Genomic DNA, 26,395 nt, shown 5'->3' on the forward strand with positions numbered 1-26,395 from the left:
AAAAGCCAAGAAAACGGCACTAAACTGATCACATTTCAGTGTAAGAACAGCACTATGTCCAATCTGTTGCCACAATTTGGACACTGTGGAGAACTGACTATAAAGGGATAGAAAGCAAGGGTATAAACACAACCACACGCAGTCTAGGTCCTAGCTTCGAGGTGATATAAACATCCCCCAAATTATCAAACCCAATAAACAGCAATACCTGGCAATTTGTCTCCAAATTAACGAGAAAGCACCCAGCTCTCACCTTGCACAAACATACACTTCAGTGGTCAGTGGCAAATGCAGGCAGCACTTGCAGGCTGGGAGACAGAGCAGCTGCTCTGTCCTGAGCCGCTTACAGCACATTGGAGCCGGCTCTGGCCCTAGTCTCCCCTCCGTTGGTTCGCTGCAGTTTCTCCCATGACTCCATCACCCAGGAATGGAAACCACTGCCCTCTCCCCAGCGCTAGTGGGCTCCCCAGCTACTGAGCTCAGGTGAAAACGCTGAGTCCTGCAAGGTCGCCACAAGGTGAACACGGGCCAAAAGAATATACGGGAATTGGAGGGACCACCAAGGGAAGACCCTAAACTCCAGACACTTTGCCTTTCAAGAGATTCTCAAGTCCATAAATCAGAGCTGCAACAATAGTCAGAGAAGCAGTAAATCTGAAAATCCCCCATTGGCACTGAGCCAATCTGCTAACCCAGCAGTACTCTGCAAACCCTAATCGCTCTCACTCTCTCGAACACACACACACACACACAGACACACACGCACATGCACACGCGTGCGCGCGCACACCCACACATACAGATTTTCGTGCAGCCATTCTAAATTGCCCAGGCGTACTTCTCAGGCCAAAAAGTTCTTGCATATCCTTTCCTGGTAACAAGGCTTAAAGAGGGGTCTTAGAAAATTATTTTCCAAAGTCAAAATAAAATAATTCTGTACAGAGCAAAATCATTTCTGGTCCATAAACAAATTCATTTTGGGGAAGTCTTGCTTTTTGCACACCTACTACAATTATGCAAACACCCCCATGTGAAAAAAGATGGCAAAGATGTACACATTCAGAGCTGATTGGCAGAATCAATTAAAATTTCTCATAAAAATTCCTACCATCTTTTTCAAGATTAGTCTTGACATATGCACATTTTAATTTGGAGAGGTTTCAAGTAGGCTTTTCTTTCCTAAAATATAATTATTCTGTATGTATATGTTATAGACAGATACAAACATGTTTATAAATGTTTCCCTGGAGAGTCTCTCTGGGTGTCTATTTCTCATATTTTGGTTTTCTTATCAGAAGTGGAGAAGGAACAATTTTAAGCTTGCAAGTACATTTTGAAACATTATCTCGCCTGTGTATTTTTTCTTAGAGGTAAATAAATATTTACTGAAGTTTAGGTTGATTGCATTAACAGAAAATAATTCTCCTTTACCACTTTCCTCTTCCATCTGTCTCCAACCACCACCGTTCACCAGCCATAGGCATGCAAGCAAGCAACTCATTGAACCTCCGAGACATCAGTTTTGTAATCTATAAAATGGGGATCTGTTTCCACCGTTTGCTTTGTCTACCTCCTGGGATGATGGCAGGGTGAAATGGAAGAACGAGCAGGAGCAAGTGCTTTGTAAATCGCAGAGCACTGGAAAAACATGGACTTTCTGCATTTTGCTCCTTTCAATCCCCCATTAGGCCTGGGACTGGGGAATGACTTTCTGTGTTCTCAAGGAGGATTTCTTGGTCTTCATGGGAAAGTGTTTGTTTCAAGTGGTCTAAAAATAGAGTTCAAGATTTTATTGAACTGCTGTCTTACTTGTGGTGGGTCTTGATGGCAGCGACCATATGTCCAGAGTCAGTTAATTGTGAGTAACATGAGCTCCATCTGGTCTTTGAGGCAGAACGGGACCTGCTGAAACTCCAAGAGAAAATCCTCACGTGATGGCTGGTTTTACAGTTCACCTGGTGTCCTGCTGGACTCAACTGTTCAGGCCGGGGGAGGTGTCCAAAGGGATCAAAGAAGGGGAAAGGTTGGGGTGCCATGCCAGACTCACTGCTAAATTCATTCAGGAACAAATGCTTCTGGGCATTCATGCTGATGATCCACAATTATGTACGAGTTATTTAGAGATTAGGTGGTTGTGGGGTAGGGGGATCTGGGAGGGGAGATGAGTGGGAACCCGGAAGGAACCGACAATGTGAGTGCCTGTCTGGAGATACACAGGGCTGCGAAGTTCATGGGTGGTGTCTTAGTTAATCTTCATAGTAATCTACAAGTTAGTCACTATTGTTCCCGTTTCATAGAGGAAATGAAACAGCCCTCAGAGGGGACAGACTGGTGAGTGGTGGAGCTCAAATTACAATCAAGGTCACAGCATGGCCTGGAGTCCCATATTCAGAGTCAATTTGTTTACTTATAACTTTCTCAGAAAGAGAAAGGAAATAACATTTGGATTTTAAATAGTGGGGGTAGGGAAGGCAAGAATGCAAATTACCAAGAGAACTTCTTGAGGGTATTTATTAGACAAGTTAACTTTATCATAAAGAGTGCAGAAATGTTTTGAAAAAACGGGGTGCCAGGGTGGCTCAGCAGGTTAAGTGTCTGCCTTCAGCTCAGGTCATGATCTCAGGGTCCTGGGATTGAGCCCCGCATCATGGGGCTCCCAGCTCAGTGGGGAGTCTGCCTCTGCCACTCCCCTGCTTGTTCTCTTTGTCAAGTAGATAAATAAAATCTTAAAAAAATTTTTTTAGAAAAACACATTTTGAGTTTTTAAATGATAAAATTGTTGCAGGATACAGGGAAAAAATTGTTAATATGTACCAATAGTTCTTTTTTTTTAAAAAAATAGGTTTTTTGGTCTTCAAATTGACAACTCTCTCTGTAGCAGAATACCTCTCTGTTTTTCAACATACACTCAATGCATTATTGTATTTTAATTTGCTTAAATTACTAGACCCTGAGGAACGCCCACAAGAAAGCAAGGTAATCTCTGACCATTAAGCGTAGCAGGAAAGACATTTTTTCAGCTGTAGTTTGGAGTATAGAAGACTCATAATTTTCAGTCTCCTGGGTCTGAGGATGTTAATAAAATGCCAGGTTCTTTCCACCAATTTTATTGGAAAGCCAGCAGCAGAGACTGAACTGCAGCCCTACATGACGTCTGTTTTAAAGTGGCATTCCCAGCTACAAAAGAAACTCTAAAATTGTATGTGCAAGCTAATTCATACCATACCCTCTATTCCTGCCTTCCATCTCTGTTTTCCATATTTTCAAAATATTTTCTGAGGATGCCAGTGTCTAATTATACCTTGCTCCTGCTTGTAATATTCCCATCTGTGAAGTGCACCTTCCAAAATGCCTTCATAAAACCAGCCTTCTCCTTCTTCCCAAATCCAGCCTTAAGAAAAAAAGGATACATTCGGAAGTCTTGCGGATAGAATTATGTTGTCTTGGGTATTTTTATTAAAGACAGAAATGTAACTGGGCCCCTGACTACGTTAGTAGTAAGTCAAAATAAATGATGGGGGGGGGGGGATAAAAAAATAGTTAAAAACAATACTTTAATCTCAATTTTTCAAGTTCAGTTCTGAATGAAAAAACTAAAACACAGCATTCTAAACTACCAGTCGACCCACATAAAAGAAGGCCAGGGACCTTCAGCTATTTGGTGTTCATTTCCTTGCTACTTTTGCCTACAATATATATTTTGGCACTCACCACAACCCACATGTTCTCATGGCATCATATTTAACTGAAGAGGAAGTGAAATAAAAATAGTGGGCTATTGGGAAGCTGATAATGACAAATACAACATATAGCAAAATAATTTTCTCTCATTCCCAAACCCATTTTATTTCTGTTTTCTCTCATTCCCAAACCCATTTTATTTCTGAATGAAGAAAGATGAACAACCAGTCAGAATTATTTTAAAATGAAAGATGGAAGACAGGAAGGAAGGAAGAAAGGAAGGAAGGAAGGAGGGAAGGAGGGAAGGAAAGAAAGAAACAATTGCATTAAGCTTTCAATTATCTCTCAGGTCAGAAATAATAAAAATGAAAACAGTTTTTGGCACTTTCTTCAAATTATTATACTGCCCCATTAAGTATTTCATGTTTTGAACAATGCAACTAGCCTCTGCCTGGATGGAATTCCATAGCAAGAACTAACAACACACTTGGTCTCAATACTTTCTTTTCTTCTCTTGGATTTTGAGACCCTTGTTCAGAAGCATGTATAGAAAAGAAACGTGCATTGAAGTTCAAATGCATTCAAGAAAGCATTTGGAAACATGGGTCACCATTACACAGAGGTGAATAAAGTAAATTAAGATGCTCTGGTTTTGTTTAGTTCTTATTGCCTTCCCTAGTGTAATGACATCATCCTGATGTGTCCAGTGGCAGTGGTCAACTTCATACTCTAGAAGGTCTGGCCTGAAATCCTTAGAACCCTCCCCTTAGGGTGGAACTGGGTTCGTGGGGGAGCAGGATGGAGTTGTTTCTCATCTGCAACCAGAGAGAAAAAGCATTTTTCTAACACATTTTTCCCCTGCTGCTCCCTTCAATTTGATTCCTTTCCTTAGGCTTTTGAAACAACTCCACGTGATAATACTTATCAGCCATGGAGACCAGGTACTGTTAAAACATTAAAGGTGATTCAGGGAAAAATTTAGAGTAATCTGAAAAGTGTAAGTTTTTAGCATTCAAGCAGTTTTTGTGGATGCTTAAAAATAACAGATTTGACATCTCTTACTCCATACATAGTTAAAATCATGAAATTGAACGCTTCCTAAGAAGTCTCAATTTACTATATTTTAAATTTATTTTTATTTTTGAGATAGAGAGAATGTACATATGTGTGTATGCACACACTAACAGGTAGAGAGAGGCGGGGGGTGGGGGGTGGGGATAGAGACCATCTCAAACAGGCTCCACGCCCAGCAAGAGATAAAAAAAAAAAAAACTTATTTTTTATTGGATAGTCATTTTTCCTGGCTGCAAAAAGATGTACCTATTAATGCCTTTCTACTCTAAGATGAGAAGAATCACTGCCCTGGTTTTACTAAAAGCTTTCCTAGATACATTTAAGAGGTTTTTGAAAAAGAAATACTTAAGAGTATGCATAAAGGGGGAAAAATCCTGAATATTATTCCTTTGTGAACATAGGGCAAGGAGCTCCTGAGTGTTTATAGTTACTCTTATTTTTTAGTTATACATTATTATTTACTAAATTCCCTCTGCCTTGCTTTTTATCCCCATGACTTAATATATTTTATAACTGAAAGTTTATACTTTTCAATCCTCTTCACCTATTTTGTCTAATCTCCCAGGCCTCTCCCCTCTGGCAACCACCAGTTAGTTCTCTGTATTTAACAATCTGTTTCTGCTTGTTTGTCTGTTTTGTTTTTTAGATTCCACATGTAAGTGGAATCATACAGTATTTGTTTATCTCTGACTTGTTTCACTTAACATTATACACTCTAGATCCATCTGTGCTGTTGCAAATGGCTATGTAATATTTTTTATGGCTATGTAATATTACAGGGTGTGTGTGTCTGTGTGTGATATAACATCTTCTCTATCCATTCATTCATCTATTGGTGGATACTCAGGTTGCTTACTGTATCTTGGCTATTGTAAATAATGCTGCAATGAACACAGGGGTGCACATGCCTTTTTGAATATGTGTTCTCATTTTCTTCAGATAAATACCCAGAAGTAAAATTGCTAAATCACAGAGCAGATTTACTTTTAATTTTCTCAGAAACCTCCATACACTTTTCCATAGTGGCTACTCCATTTTATATTCCCACCAAGAGTGCACACAATTTTCCTTTTCTCCACATCCTTGCTAACACTTGTTATTTCTAGTCTTTTTTTTTTTTTCTAGCTATTCTGACAGATAATGAGGTGAGGTCTTATTGTGGTTTGATTTGCATTTCCCTGATGATGAGTGATATTGAACATCTTTTCATGTGTCTGTTGGCCATGTAGATGTCTTCTTTGAAAAACTGTCTATTCAGGTCTTCTGCTCATTTTTTAATCAGATTGGTTTTTTGGTATTGAGTTGAATGAGTTCTTTATATATTTGGGATATTAACCCTTTCTCAGATACAACATTTGCAAATATTTCCTCCCAATCAATAGGCTGTTGTTTTTTTCATTTGTTGATGATTTCCTTCACTCTGCAGAAGCTTTTTATTTTGATATAGTCCCAATTGTTTATTTTTTCTTTTGTTTCCCTTGCCTGAGGAGAGAGATCCAAATAAATAAATAAATAGATAGATAGATAAATAAATAAATAAATACTGCTAAGACCAATGTCCAAGAGTTTACTGTCTATGTTTTCCTTTAGAAGTTTTATGCTTTTCAGCTTTACATTTAGGTTTTTAATCCATTTCAGTTTAAGTTTGTGTCTGATATAAGAAAGTGGTCCAGTTTCATTATTTTGCATATAGATGTCCAGGTTTCCCAATACCATTTATTGAAAAGATTGTCTTTCCCCCACTGTATATTCTCACCTTTGTTGTAGATTAATTGACCATATAAGCATGGGTCTATTTCTGGACAACCAGCCTATTCTATTGATCTATGTGCCTATTTTTGTGCCAGTACCATACTGTTTTGATTACTACAGCTTTATAGTACCTCTTGAAATCAGGTATTATATTTCCAGCTTTGTTCTTTCTCAACAAATGCCATAGTGGAATAATGACTGAAATTTAGAGCACATTTAGGTAGGAGACTTTAGATATTTTATGTTATATTGGTTGAGTAGAGCATATTAGAAAATAGTGTGTGCAATGTTATCTGAATTTTGTGATATATATTTAATAATATAGAAAAATCTGAAAAAATTGTTTTACAATGTTAATAGGTTTTATCTCTAGATACTGAGATTCTAGTAAGTTTATTTTCTTCCTGGTCTTCTTCCATTTTCTAATGTTTTACAAGGGCCATTACTACAATGTAGTAGAAAGATGGATGGAAGGAAGGAAGGAAGGAAGGGAGAAAGAAAAAAAGAAAGAAAGTTCGGGAATCATTTTTACAAATGTATTTCTGGATAAGGCTAATTCACCATGCTTATAATCTCTGCAAGTGGAGATCTTCAATCTCCAGACCTTTTATGACCATTGCTCTCACCACTTGCATTAAAAATATTCATGGACACACATAAAAATTTTTTTAGATATTTCAGTATTATAATATTAAAGGAAAATATAGAGCAGTTGGTCTCCCTCATTTTTAAAATAAAAAAGGTGACAGAGGGAAAGACAGGTATGTAAGTAACCTCAAATATAGAGAATGGATGTGGTACAAATATAAGTAGCATGATATAAACATTCATGACAATATAATTATAATTTTGTGGTAGATGCTTATTTCAAAAAGCATAATGATGAACTAAAGTATATATACAACCAAAAAAATCTATTGTCTTCTAAGAAATGATTCTGACGTAGCGCATATTTTAGAGAGATCTCTTCTGTAGTGTCAATACAAATTTCATTGAGGTGAGCAGGGCACCTGGGGGTTAGATTGCATTGATGATGGTACTTGGGCCTTACTTGCATTTTTGTTTGTGTTCCATATATTTTTCTTACTTAGGAGCCAGTTGGTAGAGAACTCAGGATTATAAGAAAACAAACATCAGCCTGCTAATTAAAGGGCAGACTTTGGTCTTCAGTGTGGACAGAAGCCATAAGGCCAGTGAAGAATATTTGAATTTAGCCTAAAATTCATTCATCTGTTATTTGTTTGTGGAAATAACACTTGAAGAGCTGGAGAAATAGCAAAACCAAATCCACATAAATTGAGCATTTTACCTTTTTTTTTTTTTTTTTTTTTTTTAGCATTTTACTTTTCAATAGCTAAGTCATAGCCATATATTTTCCTTTTTAAATTTTGGTGGTAAACTTGGCTACTTGCCAACTGAACAACTCTGGACACATCACTTCCCCTCCCTAAATCTAAATTTCCTTACCTGGCAAATGACATCTCAATCAGATACTGGATGCTGAAATGACATGCAAACTGAGAATCTGAGGATTGTCATTATATGTTAAGCTGCTCTAAATTTTGCAAATTTGGTGTTATATTGATTTTCATTGAGTTTAAAATGAACTCCATAGCTTTTGCTGCTAGGCAAGTCTAAATAATAGCATAGTATAAAGGGATATTACCATCAGTTAATTCCAATATTTATGTAGAAAGCAAAATATAAAAGAATGATGCTGAAAAACTGATTCATAAGCATTTCCTTTGAAAAGTTGCACAACTTTTCAAACTGGTAAGAGTGGTTCTCAAAATATTTCTTCTAATAACTACTTTCCTCCACAAGTCCCATGACATTTCCCATTAAAACAACAAAAAATAATCTATATAATGCAAACAGTCTGTTGTGAAGAGGGCTATTATGATATCTTGAGAGAGAGGGCAAGCCTAAGAATGAACAAATGAGCACAGACAATGGTGGTGGTAATAAACATGTCTGCCCACAACGGGGGACCAATAAATGTTGTTAACTGGCTATACTGAAGAAAACAGAAGGCTTAACTGAGGAGGAAGAAGACTCTGCATAGGGAGGAGGGAAGCTAAAAGTGGAGCCTTATTTCCCCTTGATGAAAATATGTATTATAAGAAAGAGTTTTTACTTCCTTAAGAAAGTTCTGAATGTTATGGTTTCAATAATATTAGAAGCAAGGGGTGGGAGGTGTATTTAAGGGATCTGTTGACACCTAGCTGAAGTTCTTTTGATGGTAAAACCAATTACACCTTGCTGTGATCTTGAATATTAGAAAAATGAAAGTTTAGAGTAGAATCAACCTAGAAATTTGTCATGAATACTGGAGGCAGTGGAGATGGTAGGTCCCTCCTTGCATAGTAAGTCTCTTTGTATAAGACTGTCTCCATTTATATTCACCAGCTACCAGATATCAAGTTCTGGGATAAACTTACCACTAGGATAAGTAATAATGGAAAGACATCTGCTAACATGAAGAGAAGTTTTAAAATTTGCATCATTTTAAAACTTTCATTAAAAATATTTTATAGCATCTGCAATTCAGCATCTTGGGACATATCTTTTGACCTACACTAGTTATATCTCTAGAGATCACTGCGGATGCTGCCATTTTTAATAGCCAATAAACTTCTCAAGAAAGACATAAAAATCATAGGATCTCAGCATTAGAAAAGATGCCAGTGGCCATGTAGCTTGAAGTCTTATTATTAGGTTAAATATATTCATGAACTAATATTTTATCCTGTTCACTACAGCAGAGTGTTAATGTAGGAAAAGAAGTATTCCAAACTTTTCATTTAAATTAAAATTCTAAGTATTGATTAAGGGATCTTTGTACTCTCTTCTGTGTTAGTAATTTTAATAGCATTTAATTTCTTATGACAATACCTCAAATTTCCAATGAATATTTGCTATAATAATTTTATTGCTCTATAACTAAAAGTTAAAAATGACAGTCTAGAAACATTTTGTGTTTGATTGGAGTGAGAGAATGAAATGTTGTTTAGCCAGCTTGTGGTCAAACAATTTAATAATTTCATTAGGACTATTTATACATTAAGAAAGTAGAGTACCACTAGAATATGAGGCAAAAGAAGTTTGAGAACAAAAGATTTTCTCCGTAATACCACTGAAAAATTAAATTGTGCAAAAGAAGCCAGAAAATGAAGAAACTAAGGCACACAAGAACAAAGTTACTTGCCCAGATCAATCAGCTCTAGTAAGTAGGTGAACAAAACAGAAATACAGGTCATCTGGCCCCAGAGTCCAGGCTGATAAGGACTGTGCTGTGCAGCATTATGAAGTGTAGTGATGCATATGCCTGTACTTTGATTGTGATCAAGAACAAAGTGGATAGCATGCTATTAGCACCATGGTCTTGCAGGGCTCTAGTGTTACTCAAGATATTATCCTTATTATTTCACATGTGAAGAAATTGAATCATATAAAAGGTAAGGTCATTTTTCAAAGTCACAGAGCTATTTTAAGCTGTAAATTAAAGACAAAGAAGATACAGTCTAACAAAGCTGGTAATTCATTTACATGAAAGGCAAAGCTGAAATTTTTAAAAAGAAAATTTCGGTAATAATGCTTACAATTTATTGAGCATTGGTTATATTCCAACTTTACATACATTTTTATTATCCTCCCAACATCCCTGAGGAATAGACTCATTTTATCTCATTTTGTAATCCTCATGTTACAGATGAGGAAAACTGAGTCTCAAAATTTTAAATGGCTTGCCCAAAATTACATACCTAGCAGGTGATGAATCAAGATTTAATTCCAAAGACTATATGCTTTCAAAATATTTTTGGAGGACTGGAGTTGATATTTCAATGTCAGGAGTTGAATACAGGAAAATGAGAGAAAGAGAAATCTCATAGCTAGACACACATGTTCCCAGGTCTTTGCAGTCTATCTTTGCCATCTTCTCCTTCTGCCTCCACCCAGAACTAACACACTTATACCACTTTTCACTCATCTGGCTTAAAAATTCCCATCTTTGTCATTCTATTAAAAGCTTCCTTTATCTTCTAAGACTGCCTCTCCAGGATGTTCTGTGAGCCAGAAACTGAATGCAATAATAAAAGATTTTATTAGAACTGATCATTAGAGGTCCTGTAGTAGATTCTATATTTCAAAAAGGGGAAGAGCTTCTTTAGCAAAGAATGGTTAATAAACTTCTACATGTATAAATATATTCAGTTGCACTGACACATTTTAAAAGCGACTAAGCCTTAAATGAAATAAGGCAATTCTGTCTTGTCTGAAGTACTTAATGAATCACATGAATAATGCATTTACCGACTAGGTCATTAACACCTTGATATATGAATCTCAATATAACTAGCTAGATGTGATTGTTTCTTTTCTTAATTTTATATGATATCATCATTCTCACCTCTATTCAAATGGAAGGGCTCACTTAGCTTTTGAATTTAAACTCCTGTCAACACCTAATACAGAAATCCAAAAAATGTCAATGATGTTTATAATTGGGAGAAGGAAGGAAAATGGTGACAGAGTAGGAGGGCCCTAGGCCCTCATCCCATGAATACAACTAGAACTATCAAATCATCCTAAATATCCTAGAAATTGACCTGAACACTGGCAGAACAAACTCTACAGATAAAGGTAAGGAAGATGCCACATTGAAGAAGGTAGGAACTGTGAAGATAAGGCTTGAATGAGAAATGGATTGGGCCACTGCAGTACGGTGGGAGCAACAGTAACCAAGAAGGATGAGAGACAGACTAGCATACCAGAGAGCAGAGGGGGAAAAGGAATCCTCATTGAAACTGGCTTGGAAAGCAAGAAGGCCCAAATGTTATGAGTTCTTGCAGTCGGTGGGGCTTAAAGCCTGGAGTTTGAAAGGCCATTTGGTTTGGCTAGCATAGAGTCCATAGGCATTAGGGCTGCTCTTGAAGAAAAGGCAGACAAACAACTTGCAGATATACAGCATGGAAACAGCTATCTGAAGAGTGCCTGAAGCACACAGTGGGGAAGTTAGATGCTCATCTCAGAGTCAGTCCCAGAGAAGCCATGTTCATGGAAAGACACCTCTGGAAACAAAGGTACTAGCAGGTGCCATTTCCATCCTCAATCCCTTAGCATAAGCACAGGATCACTTGCAGGAACCAGCATGGTGCCAATATTTGCTACCCAAGCTGCTTATACAAGACCCACCCCACCCCCCACACTCTGGTGGAACTACCCTTCCCAGTCATGCTTGCCTCAGTCCCAGTGCAGCAGGCTCCCCTTCCAGGAGACCGGTCTTGACCCCTGCCAACATGGCATCTCCTGGTGAGGGGATTTTGCTAAGCCTTGGTTCTGGTGGCAGTAGTGACAGGTCTCATGTCACAAGCAGACCAGAACACAACTAATTAAAATATATCACTTTCAGGCCAGGGACCAAACACTGTCCACAAGCAAAGAGAGCCTCTCTAGATGACTGGCCTGAAGGACAAGGCAGCCAGGACACCACGGTAGAGCAAATGCAACACACATTGGAAATACTCCTTGAAGTGGTAGGCCCCGGGAAACAGGGTACACTATACTGCAGGGTACTATAGGACCTCTTCTTCATAAAGGCATTACCCTCAAGAACAGGAGATGAAGCTGACTTTTCTAATACAGAGAAAGAGGCACAGAGACTTAGACAAAATAAGAAGACAGAGGATTTTGTCCCAGATGAAGGAACAGGACAAGGCCACAGCCAGAGATCTAAGTGAAAGAGATATAAGCAACATTACTGATGGAGAATTGAAAAAAAATGATCATAAGAATACTCACTGGACTTGAGTAAAGAGTGGAGGACATCAATAAGACCATTAACGTGGAGATAAAGAATAACATAGCAGAGATAAAGGGTTCAATAAACAAAATGAGAAACATACTCGATGGCATGAAGAGCAGCCTAGAGGAAGCAGAGGAATGAATTAATGCTCTAGAAGACAAAGTAATGGGAAGTAATCAAGCTGACCAAAAGAGAGAAAAAATAATGACAGAAAATGGAAATAGACTTAGAAGATTCAGTGATGCCATCAAACGTAGAATTCTTTTCAAGGCCACATGCAATATTCTCCAGAATAGATCATACATAGGCCATTCATACTATTGGAGTTCCAGAAGAAGAAGAAGAGCAAAAAAGAAGTAGAGAATTTATGTGGAGAAATAAAAGCTGAAAACTTCCCTAATCTAGGGGAGGAAACAGATATCCAGATCCAGGAGGCACAGAGAACTCCCTAAAAAACAAGAAAAGCAGATCCACACCAAGACATATTGTAATTAAAATGGAAAAATATGGTGACAAAAAATATTAAAGGCACCAAAACAAAAGAAGACAATTATATTATATTATAGCTCCGAAGGTTATCAGTGGGTTTTTCAGCAAGTTTTCCAAGTCAGAATGGAGTGGATATATTCAAAGTGCTGAGTGGGAGCAACCACAAAAAACAACCACAAAACAAGTAACAAAATGGCAATACATACATACTTATCAAAAATTACTTTGAATGTATATTATCTAAATGCTCCAATCAAAAGATACAGGATAACAGATGTAAAAAACAAGTCTCATCTGTATGTTGACTATGAGAGACTCATTTCAGACATAAAGGAGAACTGAATGTGAAGGGATGGAGAACCATTTATCATGCAAATGGATGTCAAAGAAAGCTGCAGTGGCAGTACTAATATTGAACAAAATAGACTTTAAAACAAAGACTAACAAGAGTCAAAGAAAGGTACTATATAATAAGGGGACAATCTTTGTTAGGATATAACAATTATAAATATAGCAAGAAGATATAGCAATTATAAATATTTATGCACCCAATATGAGAGCACCCAAATACATAAGACAGTTAATAATAAACATAAAGAGAATAATTGATATTATAATAAGCATAGGGGACTTTAATGCCTCACTTACATCAATGGACAGATCATCTAAATAGAACACCAAAAGGAAACAATGGCTTTGAATGACACACTGAAACAGATGGATTTAAGATATATTCAGAACATTCCATCCTTAAACAGAAGAATTCTTTTCAAGGCCACATGCAATATTCTCCAGAATAGATCATACATAGGCCACAAAACAAGCTTCAACAAACTGAAAAAGATTGAAGTCATACCATGCATCTTTTCGGACAAAAATGTTATGAGATTATCAGTCAATGACAAGAAAAAAATGTAGAAAGACCACAAATACATGGAGGTTAAGAAACATGCTACTAAACAATGAATGGGTCAACCAAGCTATCAAAGAAGAAATTTAAAAATGCATGGAAACAAATGAAAATGAAAACACAAAATCTTTGGGAAACAGCAAAAGCAGTTCTAAGAGGGAAGCCTGTAGTAATACAGGCCTACCTCAAGAAGCTAGAAAAATCTCAAATAGACAACCTAGGGCAGCCCAGGTGGCTCGGTGGTTTAGTGCCACCTTTGGACCAAGGTGTGATCCTGGAGACCTGGGATTGAGTCCCACGTCAGGCTCCCTGCATGGAGCCTGCTTCTCCCTCTGCCCTGTGTCTCTTCCTCTCTCCCTCATGCTCTGTGTCTCTCATGAATAAATAAATAAAATCTTAAAAAAAAAAAAAACCTAACCTGACACCTAAAGGAACTAGAAAGATAATAAACAAAACCTAAAAACAGAAGAAGGAAGGAAGTAATAAAGATGAGAGCATAAATAAAAGATACAGAAACTACAGAAACAGATCAATGAAACCAGGAGCTGGTTCTTTGAAAAGGTAAATAAAATTGATTAAGTCTCTAGCCAGAGTCATCCAAAGAGGAGAGGGAGAGAGAGAGAGAGAGAGAGAGAAAGAGAAAGAGAGAGAGAACCCAAATAAGCAAAACCAAAAATGAAAAAGAGAAATAATAACCAATGCCACAGAAATACAATTGTAAGACAATATACAATTGTAAGAAAATAGTGTGAAAAATTATATGGCAACAAATTGGACAACCTAGAAGAAATGGATAAATTCCTAGAAACATATAAACTACCAAAACTGAAGCTGGAAGAAATAGCATTTGAACAGATAATTTATCAACAATAAAATTAAATCAGTAATCAAACTCCCAACAAACAAAAGTCCAGGGCCTGACAACTTCGCAGGCTAATTCTACCAAACATGTATTTTATTTATTTTTATTTTTATTTTTTTATTTTTTTTATTTATTTATTTTATTTATTTATGATAGTCACAGAGAGAGAGAGAGAGAGGCAGAGACACAGGCAGAGGGAGAAGCAGGCTCCATGCACCTGGAGCCCGATGTGGGATTCGATCCCGGGTCTCCAGGATCGCGCCCTGGGCCAAAGGCAGGCGCCAAACCGCTGCGCCACCCAGGGATCCCCTATTTTTATTTTTTTAAGATTTTATTTATTCATTCATGAGAGACACAGACTGAGAGAGGCAGAGACACAGGCAGAGGGAGAAGCAGGCTCTACGGAGGGAGCCCGATGTGGGACTCGATCCCAGGTCTCCAGTATCACACCCTGGGCCGAAGGCAGGCGCTAAATCACTGAGCCACCCAGGAATTCTCTTATTTTATTTTTCTATCGAACATTTAAAGAAGAATTAATACCCATTCTTCTCATATTTCAAAAAAATAGAAGAGGAAGGAAAACTTCCAAATTCATTTTATGAGGCCAGCATTACTCTGGTAGCAAAACCAGATAAGGACACCGCAAAAGAAAGAAAACTAAAGACAATATCTCTGATGAACATAGATAAAAATCCTCAGCAAAATACTAGCAAACAAAATCTAATAATACATTAAAAAAAATCGTTCACCACAATCAAGTGGGATTTATACCTAGGATGCAAGGGTGAGTCAATATTCACAAATCAATCAATGTAATAGAATGATAGAAAGGATTAGAACTATAAGGCCATTATGATAGATGCAGAAAAAGCATATGACAAAGTATAACATCCACTCATGATAAAAACTCTCAACAAAGAGGTTTTATTTATTTTATTTATTTATTTTTTTAACAAAGAGGTTTTAAAGGTAACATACCTCAACATGATAAAGGCTATCTATGGAAAACCCACAGTGAATATCTTCCTAAATGAGAACAACTGAGAGCTTTCCCCCTTAGGTCAGGAATAAGGCAAGGAGGTCCACACTTACCACTTTTATTCAACATAGTACTGGACATCCTAACCACAGCAATGAGACAACAAAAAGAAATAAAATGCATCCAAATCAGCAAGGAAGAAGTAAAACTTTCACTATTTGCAAATCACATGACACTATATATAGAAAACCCGAAAGCCTCCATCAAAGAACTGTTAGAACTGATAAATTCAGTAAAGTTGCAGGATGCAAAATCAATGTAAAGAAATATGCTACATTTCTATACACTGATAATGAAACAGTAGAAAGAGAAATCAAGAAAATAGTCCCATTGATAATTGCACCAAAAACAACAAGATACCTAGGAATAAACCTAAACAAAGAAATGAAAGACCTGTACTCTGAAAACTATAAAACACTTACGAAAGAAATTCAAGATTATACAGAGAAATGGAGAGTCATTCAATGCTTATAGACTGGAAGAACACATATTGTTAAAATGTCATACTACCCAAAATAAGCTACACATTGAAATGCAATCCATATCAAAATATGAACAGCATTTTGCATAGAACTAGAACAAACAATCCTAAAATATGTATGGACCACAAAAGACCCCCAATAGCCAAAGCAATCTTGAAAAAGAAAAGCAAAACATCACTATTCCAGACTTGTTGGATTACAAAGCTGTGGGAATCAAAACAGTATGGTGCTGGCACAAAAATATACATACAGATCTAATAGAACAGAATAGGAGACCCAGTAATGAACTCACAATTATATGGTTACTTAATCTTTGACAAAGTAGGTAAGAATATCTGATGGGAAAAGAGAGTCTCTTCAACAAATGCTGTTGGGAAAACTGAACAGCAACATGCAAAAGCTTGAAAGTGAACCACTTTCTTTTAGCAGACACAGAAATAGACTAAAAAATCTGTCTTTGCTCCTGTTTGTCACTAAATTAATAGAATGTCCTTCTGTCCTAGACCTGTTAATTCTAGCATTGGTATTTCCCCAAAACTGTAACAGTTTTTTTTTTAATGATTTTCCACCCAAGGCTTATGATAGCAACTTACCTTAAATCTGATGAAAGTAGGAGTACGAATGATTCTGCAATAGCCCTTTCCATGACTTCCAGGAAGGCACAGTTTCCAGCTCACGTGTAACAGATGGCTTGTTTTCTGTCTACATATTAATCTTTCAAATCACCTAACTTCTCTCATCAAAGAAAGCTTTTTCTTTTTTTTTCTTTTTCCTTCTCTCTCTCTCTCTCTCTCTCTCTCTCTCTCTCTCTCTCTCCCCTTTACTTAATTGCTACCCTTTTGGTCTTTTTCTTTCATAATTAAAGCAGATAATGACTATCATATGGACATTTAGATTGCAGAACAAGAATGAAAAGTATCATTCAGAATCTCAAAACAAGACTGAGAAAGAGCTGCCTCATCAGGGCCAACTTCCTTTCATTCTAGATTCATAGTTCCCACTGTCAGGATGATTGATCTTGATCTTCCTTCTCTCTGACAACATTTAGGAATAAAACATTATAGACAGCAGCAGAGGGGAGATGGGATGGAGGGAATACCTTAGAATACCTAGAAATCTAGCTTTCCACCCACCTCTCCCTTGGATAGGCCAAGAAACTCTGGAAACCAACAGCTCACCTTTTTTTTTTTCTTTTTTTAACCTAAAGAAGCTGGAACTATAATGTCTGCCTGAGCAACTAAATGAGTATCTGAGAAAAGGAGGAGCCAGTGACTGAAGGATTCACAGTGAACCAAAAAAAAGGTAATGCAGCAGAATGGTTAAAGCAGTTGGAAGGAAGCTCAGAAAACTGTGATCAGAGAGGTATAGAGTGACTTGACAAAATACGGAGTTAGAATGGTGAGGCCTGAAAATGCCCATCAATCACCCCTAGGACTTTTTTAACATTGAGAATCTTGCTTTATATTGATGCCTGCTACATAATGTTTTCAGAAGTATCACACTGAAATAAGCAGCACATTTTTGGAACAGGGAGACAAACACCAGAATGCTGAAACACCTCGTCTCTCATATTACAAGTTGAAACAACTGTGTAAAATTGTCAACAAGTAAATAAATATATGTATTAAAGTGAGTTTGTTAGTAAGGAAACACTCTTTGGCTCCCAAAGAGAAAGATGGATCAAATTTGTGGTCATGAAGGCCCATGATGGGGAGGATGTGAAATTGTTTGGGGGAAGGGTATACAGTGGTGAGAGATAAAGAACAATGCATAGTGGATTAGAGACCAAAGTTGCTGTCCTCAAGCTCAGAAAAGTTACTGAAATAGTGGGGCTTGAAGTGTCCCAGGGAGAGAAGAGAACCTGGAGGGGAATGGTGACACAACACAGCTCTGGGCCAGTCCCCAGACCTCTGGGGTTTCAAGGCTGGACAAAGGTGCAAAGCCCTCACTGACCTTGGCACAGAAGTCACAGAACCATCCACCAGCAGGGCACTATGTGGCTTGAGCATTGATCATTTCAGCCAAGTAGGAGTTAAAGAACTGGGTCCCATTTATGAAATTTTTACACAGCCCCAGTTTAGAGGGTGGGAAAGATGATATGAGGAAGAACAACAATGACTGAGACTGAATTTTTATTTCTTTCACATCCTGGTGACTTGAATTTCAGAGTTTAATTCAAGATAATTAGAGAAACAATGTAACTGATTGGCACTGAATCAGTTAAGAAGGCTAACATTACACTGTTACGTGTATTTATACAATTTTACAAAACACAAAAGGATCTCCAACTTGAAGACACTAGTATTAGTTGGAGATATCTTTCTGACACTACGTGCCTTTGATTTTGTTAAAAAGGTAAATACAGTTGTTGTAAAACAATACTATGTAGGTCTTCTGTTAGGTTAAAAAGTGCATCACAAATGGTTTTCTTTACCAACTGAAAAAGGCAAGTCATTATCCAGATTGATGTGAAGATGATTAGGATTGGGAAAAAGCCATATGCAGCGAAAGCTACGTATTTTGAGTCAGTCACTACTTTCTCTTAATTACCTAATTCTGGACTTATATCGTATTCCATTTTATACATGAAAAATTAAAACTAGAGATTATCCAAAAGAATTTATGAAAATAATAATAGTTAAATGAGAGATCTGGTGAAAAATCTTTATTTTAAAACTCCCATTTGTGTACTTGTCTTATCACATATCAAGGGACTATGTAGCAACCTTCTCTTGAATCCCTAACCTAGTCCCAATTAGGAAGAAAAAGTCACTCCCACAGAGAACAATTGTTACACAATTGAATATGTTATTTGCTTCCAGCATGTTAGGACCGTTCCCTAAAGCCTTCTCTCAAGTGTACTTAGAAGCACAATGTATAATTTTTAGACCAGACAATTCATGATTGTCAAACACTGTTGCCAAATATGAAATGGTTTCATTTACAAAAAGTGCTACAAATAAGCTGCAGTGAACCTTATCTTTTTTGGGAGAAAACACTGTTTCTTTGCTAAGAAGTACATGAGAGAGTCCCGTGGACACACCTCTGAGAATCTACTTCAAGCTTTACCCTCTACTCCTCACCTTAGATCCGTGGAAGCCAAGACAGGTGACTTGCAACCCATTTAGTTTATCACTTCTTCTGGTCAGCAGTGAAATATATTCAGTTGGGAACCATTAGACTAAACCAAATTGGAACGTGTTTAATTTTTAAATCCAAAGTTTATGTTTGCTGAGGAATCTTAAAGTCTGGACAAACGAAGCAGTTAAATGAGGTAAGCTGCTGGAATGAAGTGGATGCGATGCTGCCTAAGAGACAATAAGGGTGTGCCTGAGGAAGAGATATTTAATCTGGGATCCATGGATACACCATGAATGGCCTTCAGAGAGTCTATGAAGCACTCCCTGAAATCATATCCAAAATTCCCTAGTTATGTACAAGTGAATTTTTCTAGGGAGACTATTCTGACTTTATACTAAATGTCCAAACAGGTTTGCTAAGAACATTCCTCAAGTGTTTGGACGCTGCTAGGTTCTGGCTGACCTCTTTTTGAAGCTCAAAGTTGATCAACATGACTCTTTGTGGAGCAAGCAAAATTAATGAGCACTAATGGAGCATTAACACAAGGCCAAAAGAAAAATCTGAAGTTCAGGAAATTTACATTTTAATGCTGTGGCACACCTGAGGAAAGGATTTTGAATCATAAAGTCTTTGCTACTAACCTTTACACAGCAGGGGAGTCATTTGTGATCAAGACAAATTTAAATATAATCCCTTATCAACAGAGCTGAGAAGAAAATTTTGCATCTTTTTATTCCAGATGGTGCCATTTTATCAGAGCTTCACTCCTTGGTATGCTCAGTTAATTAAAGTCCTTACTGTTTGTTAATGGCAGATTTGTGCAGCAAAAATGACTCTAGAACAGATGTTGGCAAATTTGTCAAAGCAGCTGGATAGTCATCCTGACTGCTCTGAAGGACTATTCCATTTCACCCACAGTGAACTCTTGCAGGACTTAAATAGGACCTTTCCCTTTACTGATTTTAAAAGAGAGGCCAGGAGAAGAAGGGATGGTGGTGGGAAGGGGAAGAACCACAGCAAGATCCTTGGTCCAATCCACCCATTTTTCAAGGAATGAAGGCATTCCAGCAGACAGTTTTAAATGCAAAAGTATCAGGATGATATATTTTCATGAGACTCTCCCTATTCGTCTCACCACAGGCTCCCTAATTAGCTTGCATTCGTGCTTGCTATAACCCTGCAACTCAAATAAACTTTTATCGTATATCTTTATTCTTATTTTGTCAGCATATATCCTCAACTAAGATGGCAGCCTAGTAAAACCAAAGATAAAAGGAAAGAGAAATGTTGAGAAGCCATTAACACAAAAGAACAACCGAAGCTATGGCAGATACCTTCCTTGTTCAGCCTCCAAAGCTCTATGGATCTTTGAACTAAAATTCGTAGAGGAGGAATTTTGAATATTGTCTGTCCTTTGGCTATTTCAGACCACTGTCTATCACTAAGGCCTGCAGGAGAAAAACCTAGAACAGACAGCTTTTATTAGAATAAAATAATAGGATTTGAAAAAATAGAAAGCTCTGCACAGATGTCCCATATTTTTGTAAAAAATTAATTAATTTAGCTTTTTCAGAAATCCATTGATTTGTGATATGATATATAATAGTGAAACATCTTTCTCCAGCCTAGTAATTTGTTTGTATTTCTGAGCTGCCTACTCCAAATGTGTCTATGTGTCTGTGTCTGTGTGTATGTGTGTTTTAGTGTTTTAAATAAGCTAAATTCACTTAGGCACTGTTGGTAGCTCTCTGAGCTCTCTTAAGAGAGAAGACAATCTCCCTTCAGTTAAATCATAATGTGTTTTTTATTTATTCATAAAAATCTTATTTTACACAAAATTTTATACCTAAATTCTGCATGGGATATTATATTTGAGTATATATTTATTGCAACTATTGACAGAAGTAAAGAACATTGTATAATACCTGCCATAAAGATGGGAGAAACACTAAATTACTCACCCAAATTGTTGAGGCCAAACAACCAGACTTCCACTTGCTTCCATACCAAGCCTTTTTATTATAAAGTTAATCATAACAAGCTCTACAAAACTTTAAAGATTTTCCTAAATCTAACAGCATATGTATAGTCCTAGTCCATAAAATCCTATTTAAAGAATTTGTCTACTTATAAAAATAGCTTCTTGCTGGGATTGGAAACAGTATGCTTATATTCATTGTAAATGAGAATGTTTCAAAACCATGAAGAGCCTCTCACTCTAATAAAGATAAGCAAAGAGCCATGGCACACACCTTTAAAAGTCCTTTTATATAACCCCCTGCCCTATGGTAGGGTGCATAGTAAATCACACAGAAAAGAGGTGTGAACTACCATTTAAATAACCAATCCAAGTAAATGACAGAAGGGATATTGTGACTATAAATTTTGGAAACACAAGAAAGTCTCAACATTTTAAAAGGTTTGGAGGCAAATTAGGCTTCAAACTCATGAAACATAAGGGAAATATGCAAACACAAAGAGAAGGAGGAGAACGAAGACGAGGAGGAGGGGGAGGAGGAGGAGGAGGAGGAGGAGTGGGAGAAAAAGGAGGAAGAGGAAGAGGGGAGGAAGAAGTGGAAGACTACAAGAGCAAAATGAGCATCACATCAAAGACATAAAAAATATTCTAAGGTGTAGGTATCAGTGTTATCCTAGTTCCTTGGTAGTCTGGTGAAAATGTCTCCTGGCCTTCCTGTTTCACCTCAACAATGGGGAGGAGACCCTGCCAAGGACCCATCATAGTCAGCAAACAGTTAAGGAAATGTTACTAGCAGTTACACACACTTTTCTATAACTCTAGTATTTTCTGGTATTTAGAAATCTCTAGTCACAGAAAGCTCAACCTGTAGAAGGGGTAACTGTTTAACTCTCCATGTACTCATATAAGCCTCAACCAAGCACGGAAGCAGACCCAGATGTATCATTTTGGTATTCTGAAGTTTACATGAATACAAAGCACAGTGCTGAGGACTACATGTTTCTACTCTGTGTCACACAACTACACCTTAATATATCATTTGTTTTTGCCTTCATCAAGTATTTCTAAATAATTATTGCTTTGTCAATGAGGAAACAGAAATTAACAAGTATTAAATAACTCCCATGAGCTTTGCTAAAGAGTCCGGAATTCCACAGAAAGTCAGTCTTAGAATTCCCTGATCCTTTGCATTTCAATACACTGCCTATTGAAAATAGGCATTTACAAATATTGATTTGCAATCAAAGTTACTTTTCAGGGGCATGAGGGTCCCACAGTCATTTAAGCACCTAACTCTTGGGTTTGGCTCAGATCATGATCTCAGAATCATGAGATCAAGCCCCAACTAGCTCAGGCTCAGCACAGAGTCTGCTTTAGACAGTCTCTCCCTCTCTCCCTCTTCTTCTGCTCCCCCACCTCAACTTTCTCCCCTACCCCCCAACTCCCACTCATGTGCCATTTGTAAGCACACTCTCTCAAATAAATAAATCCTAAATTCTTTTTTTTTTAAGATTTATTTATTTATTTAGGGGGGCAGAGGGAGAGGGAGAAAGACAATCCTCAGGCTGACTCACCACCAAGTGCAGAGCTCCAACAAAGTGTTCAGTCCCAGGATCCCCAGTTCATGACCTGAGTCAAAATCAAGAGTAGGCTATCCAACCAAGTGCACCACCCAGGTGCCCCCCAAATAAATAAATAAATCTTTTTAAAAATTACTTTTTAAACCATACATTAACTACTTTAAATCTATTTGTCTTGACTCCTTCCCTTTAATACTAGAGCATTGTTATTCTTTATTCAGCATTCATGCATGTCAATAATCATTAAGTTTGACTATTTCTCTAGACATGCACCTGTTGAACTATTAAGTTAAACTCTTTTCTGTTGTTGGAGAGGAGTATCTGAAACACCATTTCTTAACTCAAAACTATTTTTTAAAAGATTTTATTTATTCATGAAAGACACACAGAGAGAGGCAGAGATATAAGCAGAGGGAGAAGCAGGCTCCCCCCAGGGAGCCTAATATGGGACTCAATCCCAGGACCCTAGGATCAAGACCTGAGCCAAAGGCAGATGCTCAACCACTGAGCCACCCAGGTTCCCCAACTCAAAACCCTTTCTAGCTTTAAAACTGATACAAGCAGTGGATGTGGAGGGAACTATCTTCTCTGAGACCCATTTACATAGGCAGTACCTATAAATGCTAAATTAATTAGTCTTTGCAACAATCCTTAAGAGAAGGCATTATGCAGTTCTTAGAGGCTAAGTAATTCAGTTAGGTATATGCAGCAACTAGTGCAAACCTTTGGAAACCAAGAAGTCAATGCTATCGATTATCATCCAAACATTGTCCATGAAAGGGGCCTAGTTAATGGATTTCATTTATTTCAATCTACCACCAAGTTCACCCCTATTCTGAATTTGGCTTAGTCTAATTGTGACACACTTATTATGTTAAATGTCCATCCTTCATATTCCAGGATCACCAACTCACCTTCCAAACATCATTTGGCTTTTCTTAATTTCATAGAGAAAAGATAATGATTTCACTGATGAGAGTAATTCAGCTCATATAAAAATGGTATTGGAGTTCTGGTCTTCTCCATTCTCTTCAGCTTGGATAATGTGAATATACCAATAATACATGGGCACACTAATAATGGGTTCACAGAATCTGGCTAATGTATTGTCAATGCAAATAATGCCTCTTTGATATAGATGACTCATTTCTAGCTGTTGTGTATACAAGCACATGGTTTGGTCTACAGAGAACAGTTATATAATTTTCAAAAATTTTTATAGTACAGAGAAATATAATAGCCCAAAGATACTCTTTGGTTATTCTTATTCTATTTAGAAGATCTCATAAGATACAACAATCTTTTACATGTTCCAAGGAAGACGCTGTAAATGTATTTCAGTTTTTACTTGGAAACAAAATCTCCATAGCAGAGCAATTCATCTGCTATGTGGAAAGGAAGACTTACATTATACTTTAATTATATCAAAAATTTTAGATAATATTTAATTAATTATAGCTATACTTTAAACCTTTTGTCACGCTTTTACTTAATATAAAATCACACCAAGTTCGAAATATAATTACCAAAGGAATCTTACTAATCAGGAAGGCATTATAATAGGAATATAAGGAATAAGGAAGATAGGACTCAAGAGTAGAATATAGGTTTAGCAAATTTATCACCCAATTAATTATTTTTTATGGATTTTAAAATTGCTGTCCTTGAACAAAAAAAGGAAACAAAAAATCCCCAAAACCTATAAACCTATAAAACTGTAGATAATTTAAAATGACTAATCATCAGTGACTGAGACATAACCCCCCACAGGTCATCCATGATTCCTGCGTTCATCTTCAAGCTGAATGTTGTTTAGCAGTTTGTGTTATTTAGCACAAATACATTTGAACAACAACAACAAAAGTATACTTCATTTAAATAATTTCTTAATGTGAATTGCCTTTTTCTCTTCCTAAAAAATTTCAACTGAAAATACTAAGTGAACTAGAAATTTTCATCTTGTGAATGTGTAAGAAACAATCTATCTGTGGTATCATTTTCTTGCATAAAATTACAAGCATTAAAGTCTTGTAATTCCTGACACTGAAAGGAATTGAGAAGACCATGTGGTTATAAGCATTGTTTCAATATAACCTGTTTTTGTTGCTATGAAGCAGTAACTGCTCTAGCCTTTTGATGATGCTTCATGAAATAAAATGTATATTCTCATAGTTGTTGCATCATTCAAAATAGTTTCTGTTTGAGCTTTTTTCTTCTTCTCTTCCTCCTCTTCCTTCTGATCCCTATCTTTGTCCTATAATGGTTCGAGATATTACTATTTTACCATTTAAGGCCTATTTACCGTGCGTACCTGAGCAATGCTACTGCTGTAGAGGAGCAAATTGCTGATCGGAGCTCAGTGGTCTGTCACCACTACAGTACTAATCTAGTACCACCTGGTTCCTTCCAAGTCTCCTTTTCCTTATTTGTATGTAGTTTTTGAAGTTGTTTTTGTTGTTTTGCTTGGTTTGGTTTGCCTGATTTTACTAAAATATCTTTGGTCTTTAGAATAAGTAGTTTAAGCCCAGTTTTCTTTTTATTTCTTAAATATCCAAACTAATTATTAATTCTCTTCACAGTGAAGAAATCAGAAATTAAAAGGGAACTTTCTTTTTGTTTTTAAAGATTTAATTTATTTATTCATGAGAGACACATAGAGAGAGGCAGAGACACAGGCAGAGGGAGAAGCAGGCTCCAAGCACAGAGCCTGATGACCCTGGGATCATGACCTGAGCCAAAGGCAGATTCTTAACCACTGAGCCACCCAGGCATCCAGGAACTTATACTTTCAATTTCCTGATTCAGTAACAGAATTCCAGCCTCAACTTACTACTATTTTTAACTATTATTTTTTAAATGATTTATTTATTTCCTTGAGAGAGAGAGAGAACATGGAGGAGGGTAAGGACAGAGGGAGAGGGAGAGAGAGAGAGAAACTCAAACAGACTCCCCACTAAGTGTGGAGCCCCACTAAGTGTAGGGCTGGATCTCATGACCCTGAAATCATGACCTGAAAACCAAGAGTAGGTCACTTTACTGACTGAGCCACCAGGTGCCCTTTAACTATTATTCTGAAATAACTTTACTTTTGCATAGAGGTTGCAAACCAGCTTCCCCTAAAGAGAACATCTTTGAAAACCATAGTACAATGATCAAAATCAGAAAACTAAGATTTGTACAATATTATGAACTAAACTGTAGACCTTAGTGGCATTTTGTCCATTTTTACATGCACTCTTTTTGGTGGGAAGTGGTGTATACAGTTCCATGAAATTTTATAATAGGTATTGATTTGTGGAACCACTATTAATCTGGATACAGACTGTTCCATAACTCCAAAGAAACTCCTTCATGCTATCCTTTTATTGTCACACTCCCTCTGCAACCTCAACTCCAGGCAACTACCCGTCAGTTCTCCATCACTATAATTTTGTCATTTCAAAAGTGTTATATAAAATGGAATCGTGCTGTGGGTAACCTTCTGAGATTGCTTTTTTCACTTACCACAGTGCCTTTAGGGTCTACCCCATTTTTTGTATACTATGTATCAGTAGTTCACTCCTTTATATTGTTGAGTTGTATCAGATGGCATATAGATACTGCTATTGCTAAAAGAATATTTACTTAGGTAAATATGGCCTCTCATCTTTTTTAAAAAAAT

General features: G+C 37.0%; 1 protein-coding gene across 5 annotated transcripts in view; it reads right to left on the reverse strand.

Annotated features, from left to right (window-relative positions):
• ARHGAP24 (Rho GTPase activating protein 24) overlaps positions 1 to 26,395 on the reverse strand; it is a 735,186-nt gene that overhangs the window by 168,133 nt on the left and 540,658 nt on the right. Inside the window, exon 1 of one of the 5 annotated variants that reach the window (XM_025998152.2) lies at positions 254 to 724. The exons of the other annotated variants lie outside the window; for them this stretch is intronic. Within the exon in view, the coding sequence (XP_025853937.1) occupies positions 254 to 266 (13 nt within the window). The 5' untranslated portion in view covers positions 267 to 724. Of the gene's footprint in view, positions 1 to 253; positions 725 to 26,395 lie in introns of those variants that run through there. 5 annotated transcript variants of the gene reach the window in all.

The sequence above is a fragment of the Vulpes vulpes genome, chromosome 4, assembly GCF_048418805.1.
Source record: "Vulpes vulpes isolate BD-2025 chromosome 4, VulVul3, whole genome shotgun sequence".
In the NCBI taxonomy this organism is placed as follows: Eukaryota; Metazoa; Chordata; class Mammalia; order Carnivora; family Canidae; genus Vulpes; species Vulpes vulpes.